The sequence below is a fragment of the Chinchilla lanigera genome, unplaced genomic scaffold (assembly GCF_000276665.1).
Source record: "Chinchilla lanigera isolate Chin_1 unplaced genomic scaffold, ChiLan1.0 scaffold00028, whole genome shotgun sequence".
NCBI classification, from domain to species: Eukaryota; Metazoa; Chordata; class Mammalia; order Rodentia; family Chinchillidae; genus Chinchilla; species Chinchilla lanigera.
In genome coordinates this window covers 8,403,007-8,409,390 of record NW_004955429.1, presented here as the reverse complement: position 1 = coordinate 8,409,390, position 6,384 = coordinate 8,403,007, and the positions used below count along the sequence as shown (strand labels likewise).

Below are 6,384 nucleotides of genomic sequence, written 5' to 3'. Positions count from 1 at the left end.
TTTGGTTTTTCTCCGGTACCGGGAACTGAACTCACGACCTTGCGCTTGCCAGGCAGGCGCTTTTGCCGCTGAGCTAAATCCCCAGCCCCTTCCTTGTATTTTTCTTAAACTACCAAATGCTGTACACCATAATGGTACCCTACAATGACCCGTAACCCTGCAATGACTTTAAGTGACAGAAACAAGAAAGAGACTGAAGGCCCTGCAGGAAACATGCTGGTTGGCCTCCATGGGTTTCACTTCTCTGTTGTCTCAGAGAGTGAACTCAAAATTCTAGAGTGATTCTCTATTTACTTTGCAGTGTTATTTAAAATTGTTTTCTTTTCATCTGCTTCATGGCTTTTCAATCTTACTAGGCTGTGACAACATTCTTTAAAGTAAGAAATATGTATCATATTTCTTACTGATTTCATGAACCAAAGAGGACTGAGATGATGAACTATAACTGTAGTGCTGTTGGATATTACCCAGTGGCCAAAAACCTATTTTTGAGTTAAGATTGTTTTATAAATAGAATTTTTTTTCAGATTTGTTTTTCCAATATTCTCCTTCTTGTACATTTTCTCTTACTGCTCAGAAATATGATTAAATTTTTTAGAAGTAACATTAGAGATGATATACATAAACTTTTAAGATACTATCCGAGATGAACAATAATCAATCAATCATACATTCACTGATTTGTTATTCAAAAACTTGGGATACTTAATATATAGCAATGACTATGCTTGTACAGATGGGACAGCACAATGTAAATAAGATGGTGTCACTATTCTGAAAGAGCTGTGTGTTGAGAACCTCAACGTCACCTCATATATGGTGATTTACTAGGTGAACTCACAAGATTCAGTGTGTACTCACATTCAGATCATGACTCATTACTGCAGAAATATATAAAGCAAAATCAAGAAAAAGAAAGGGCACATGAGATAATGTCTGGAGAATCCAGGCGCGAGTTTCCAAGAGTCCTTTTTAAAGGCACACAGGACACATTTCATTTCTTCAATAAATTATGACAATGTATCTGAAGTATTATCTCACAGGAAATGTCATTAGTCCCCAAGGTTTTATTGGGAGCTGGCTACAGAGCTATGTCCTGTCTAGCATGTACCCAAATTCCAGAGTCCTAGAAGAAAGAGAGGTAGTCAGTATAACCTTATTACTTGAACAAATAGTTTAAGCACAGTGATGTGTATTTATCAAGGAATGATTGGAAGTCTTTTCCCCTGCTAAATTTCCAAATGCCAGTCAAGAGCTTGCTATGAAGAAAACTTTCTAAGAAGAGCAAGTCTTACACCTACTTTATTAACTCTGCTCTGAACAATCTCATCTTCAGTTGGAGGTAGGCCTGCAAGTGTTTTTTAAAAGTCCAGCAAGAAAATTACTGGATTATAGAAGAACTCTCAACTGCCAGTACTCAGAGGAGTCAAAGGAAAGTTCACCTAAAAAGACAATATTTAAATTTGATCTGGAAGAATGTGTATAATTTTTGGAGCTGAGAGAAGGGCTTTATCTGTGCAAATGTAGCTGAGTTCATTGTTGCTAAGGTGATTATTGAGAAATTGTGTATGGTGGGAGCACCAGGCCTGACAGGAAGATAAGGGAGCAGTAGTGAGCGAAAGCTTAAAGTATTTTATACTTGGGTGGATAGTTAGGGTAGATTTAAAGACCTGGGAAGCTAAAGATTTCCTGCAAAGTTCTAGGAAAATATGATGACTAGGCTCCACACAAAATCCTTAAACCCTCAAGACAAAACATTTTCTAAGCTCCAGATCCTATGGCTACCTAACTCAGTAATATTATCAGTCAAAATCTTGAAGCCAGTTGAGGTAGTCTGTTCATTATTGGACATAACCAAGGATATAGATATTTTTGTAGAATTTCCTCTTCAGTTCTGCAATAAATTGAGATGCAAATCCATATGGCAGTCTACCTGAGCCAAATGTTTTCATCTGTTTTCAAATCAATCTAACCAGTAAATTTGCTTGCAGGTAAGAGACTGAATAATCCTTTAGATGGTTCACAGTGGTGATTTTGTTCACATGCAAAGTATAGCAGTTCATGTCCAGGTGTATATTGGTTATGGATTCTAATTAATATCAATTGCATGTCAATTCATGCAGTTCTTTTGGTGGTTTGCCAAGTATACATGAGGTGTAGAGTTTATTTGCAGGGGTTGCTAAATTGGTTTAAACTGTTATAATACATAGTTATGGTTACATGTGAGATATTTAAATAAAAAATAGCTAGGATATTATATAAAGTAAATATATCCTGCTTGGCACAACTTTCTTTCCTTTTGCTTTACTTTGTTTTATAATACACAATGCCACAAAAGAGATTTCAAGCTTTACAAAAATATATCATGAAGTTTTACATGAGTGCCTTGGTCTCCTCTCAGTATAGCTAGATATTATGGGGTTTCATAATGTGGAAAAGTGATGAAGTCTCTTCTTCAGTAAAAATTTATCTGCTATTTTAATTAGATAGAATATTTCAAGAATGTGTTAAGATCGATTTATATATTGTTGGTACAGACATGCATGTTTTTTAAAGCTTCCTTTTCTATTATTCAAATGGAAGTCATTAAATATAGTTTATGTTTCCATGAGCTAGCTGCTGATTAACATCTAAAACAGAATATGTTGGAGAAAATTGATGAACCATGTACTCCTGAATTATGAACATAAGGTCACATTTGCTTTATGCGCTGGTGTGACGCCTTGCTTACTCGTAACAGAACCAGAGACAAAGAGTGAAGTTTAAACACAGCAGCCCGAAGGGTATCTACAGAAACCCAACCTCAGGCTCACAAATGTTCTCATTACAAAACCTCTCAGACCCTTCTTGAGAGCCTGTTTGCTCTTGGTAAACACAATGAGAGGGAGAAAAGATTCATTTTTGGAGTTTGAGGGAGCAGATTGTAGGAGGAGCAAACATGTGGGTCTTATGTTATATGTAGCTAAAAAGAAAATGATCAAATTAATGGTAGAGAAGAGGAACTAAAAAATACATGAACAAAAATGAAACAGAACTAAAAGGCCAAACACAGTGGTTTACAGTTGTTGCCCAAGCTTCTCAGGAAGCTAAAGCTAGACTATCTCTTGAGCCCAAGATTTGGAGACCAACCTGGGTAACGCGGAGAGATTTTGTAACAAAATAAAGCAGGAACAAAAGGAAGGAAAGAAGAGAAAAAGGAGGAAGGAGAAAAAGACATGAGGAGGGAAGGAGGGAGAGAAGGAGGAATGGAGGATAAACAAGAGTTGCTTTGAAAGTCTGATGTCTTTAATGAAAACTAATTATTTACATATGTTTTTACTTGTTTATATTTTAGAGCATGGGTGTTCTGGTTGAAGCCCATCCCTTGGGGTATAGATTCTTTTTTAAAAAAAAATTATTTTCTGTCTGCATTCATTTAATCCATGCACTGCGTGAACTTTGGCACCACTGCTTATCAACATTGGCTCCTGTCTAGGTTTTCACTTGTTCCGCCCAGACTCTTGTCATTCACTGTGGTATAATTTGCAGCAGGCCACACCCCCTGTGCAAGCATGCACACATCTCTCTTCAGTTGACCTAAGTTTTGTGCTATGTGGTCTTATCTAGTTGTTCCAAACTTTTATTGCTTACCTTTGTTGTAAGCCACCTCATATATTTTTGATAATGAGGAAGGATATATAAATATAGCAAATAAAATTGCTTTATGTAGCTTTGCCTAGCATCATAGGTCTTACAGCCTGACACATTCCTAGGTAAAGCTGTCTGCTTTTGCCAGTAAGATATTTTAATTTCCATTAAAAATATGGGCTAACCGAAGTGCAGAGATGTTTATATGTTACACTGGTTCTTACCACAGCAAGGCTAGACAGAAAAATTCCAGCCCAATTTTTGAATCTTTGCACACCAGCTAGATCTAACCCTATAGCCTTATTTTTTATTTTACAGAGAATAAAAAATAAGAAAAAAGCAATAAAAATGATACAGAATTTCAAAATAAGATGATAGGAAATTAACAGTGGTTATTATATTGCATATTGCTATCTTTAAAGTAATTGTTCAGATTACTAGATATGGGATGCAAAACTGATCAAACAATTAAGCATTAACTATTCCTTTCAATAAACCAGTAGAAATTAGTAGTACAATTATCTCAGCTATCATATATATGTATTTTTCTCCCTTCCTTTCTTCCATCCTTCTTTATTTTCTCCTTTCCCCCATCCCAGTTATTCTTTTATATTGTGAAAGGGAAAGAAACTGCCAGCCCTATAGTTCTTGCTTCAAAGAGACTGTTAGCAATTCACGCATTCTTTCCCTTTTTCCCACAGTCAGTGAACATACTAGTACTGTTCAGTGGCCAGGAGAGACAAGAATGTTGCAACATTTTCTAGAGTAATGATGACAGTACTGATTAGATTTGCTTGGAACTGGGGGACCCTCTATGATCCTTTATATACATGAGTTTATTTTGTCCTACAATCCAGTAAACTCAACATAATACTGCATTTCCCTGGCTTTCCCATGTAGAGTTTTGGTTATGGATGCTCCTGTGGTCTTTTTCAGGGTAGGTGTTTATCTCAGAACTCTATCCACTAAGGTAACAGGCTCTAAGGGACCATTTAGGCTCTCTGCTAAACCAAAAACTGTGCTCTCCAGGTAGAATTATTAGCACCTTTGTGAGCTGAAAAAAATATATTTTAGGCCATTATGCAGTGGTTAGTAGCAGTACCCTTAAGTTAGTTTCTGTAATTTTTAAGCAGCTGCTACAATGGTATTAGAAGCTCCTTTAAACACATTTTGCTTTCTTGGAATGTTCTTGTATTAAGGGAGTATCATGGCTGTAATCAAATCACTGCTCTTTTAGTCTTTTTAAAACGCATTTCTGGCCAGCTGTAAAGTCAGTTGATTCATATCTGTTGGTGAAGGTGGGGTAGAGAAAGGCTGTTCTTCTTGCTCAGAAACTGAATTTTCAAGCCTGGAGGTACATCTTCCCCTGCTGACCTGCTGAAATGAAAGACTAGGAGTCATGATTAAATCTAATTTTACCCCCGCTTAGTGGCAGGATGAGCTGGGTCAGCAGGGCCAGTCCCTGCAGATGGCTTTAAAATACCTTGGTGATTTGATCTCCTTGCTGTCCCATCCATTTCTATAAGTGCCTGTCACTGTCATCCTTTACTACCCTGACAAGATCCCAAGGTGAGAACAGTACAAATGAACGGGAGTGTTTGTGATGACTCCTTGGGGTGTTGCTTATTAGATGAGTTAGGCAATGAACCAAGGCTGGCTTGTAAACCGCAAGGTAGGTTAGCACATTTACAGGAAGAGAATCGCATGTGTGATTTAACCCATATTTTGCAGCCCGGCATAATTCCTGTGAAAGGAATGTCATCTTACACTGTAAAAATGTCTGCTTGGTGTTTTCAGCTGAGCTAAAGATCCCTTGGTTTGCTTCCTTTGCTTGGGTCCTACCTGGCTTTTTCACAACAGCTAGAGAATGTGTGTGAGGTTTGTGTGTGTGCAGGGATTGAGGGAGGGAAGAAAAATACTTTGCTGCTGGTAGGGTGCCTGTGTGCTATCTATACACTCAGCATTATCACAATTTCTAGTGTATTCTGTAATTGCATTCTACTCAGAGATGCTCACAGAGACTCAAGAATACTGCATGTAAGCTGATTCCACTGTGATAAGTGAGTTTTCTATGCTCATGACCGGCAGAGCTCCTTTTACCTCTCTAGTAGAAATGATGCCTATGAGTCATATCAAGAGGTAACATACTTCCATTTCTTTTGCAGAGTGGAGGTATGAAGTGGCTCAGGCCTCCTCTCCAACAGAAGAGGACGTGGAAGTGGATTCACACGTGTACGGCCACAGGTGGAAAAGGAGTTTGGAGACTCTTAAGGCAGTGGACACAAACCGAGCCAGCATGGGCCAAGACTCTCCAGATCCCAGAGGCTTCACCGACCTGGTGCTGGATGATGGGCAGGACAACGCCACCCAGATCGAGGTAGATAAATCATCTGGGTCACTGAGATGGGTTAAGAATAGATTCCTTATAAGGTATCCAAGCTCTAGGCTATCTCTTCATCTCAACCCAGACCCTTCCCATTTTTTCTTTAAAAAGTGAGTCATTCATTAATAGAATAGCTAAGCCATTTAATCACTACTAATTTACTTACCTATCACACAAGCATTGTTTTGGTGTGGTTGACAGTGAGAAGCAGCTCAGTACCTGCTCTGAAGGAAGTCACTGTGTCACGATTTCTAAGCACCATAATCACATTATCTCTATATTGGATGACAGGTGCAAAGGAGTGCACGGTAGTAGGACATGCAGGAGAGCATGACCACTCTCGCTTGGAAGTGGGAATTGGGATGTTAACAAAG

General features: G+C 38.3%; 1 protein-coding gene across 1 annotated transcript in view; it reads left to right on the top strand.

Moving 5' to 3' along the window:
• Positions 1-6,384, top strand: part of Plxdc2 (plexin domain containing 2) — a 425,675-nt gene that overhangs the window by 157,537 nt on the left and 261,754 nt on the right. Inside the window, exon 2 of the mRNA XM_005386938.2 lies at positions 5,793-6,004. Within this exon, the coding sequence (XP_005386995.1) occupies positions 5,793-6,004 (212 nt within the window). The remainder of the gene's footprint in view (positions 1-5,792; positions 6,005-6,384) is intronic.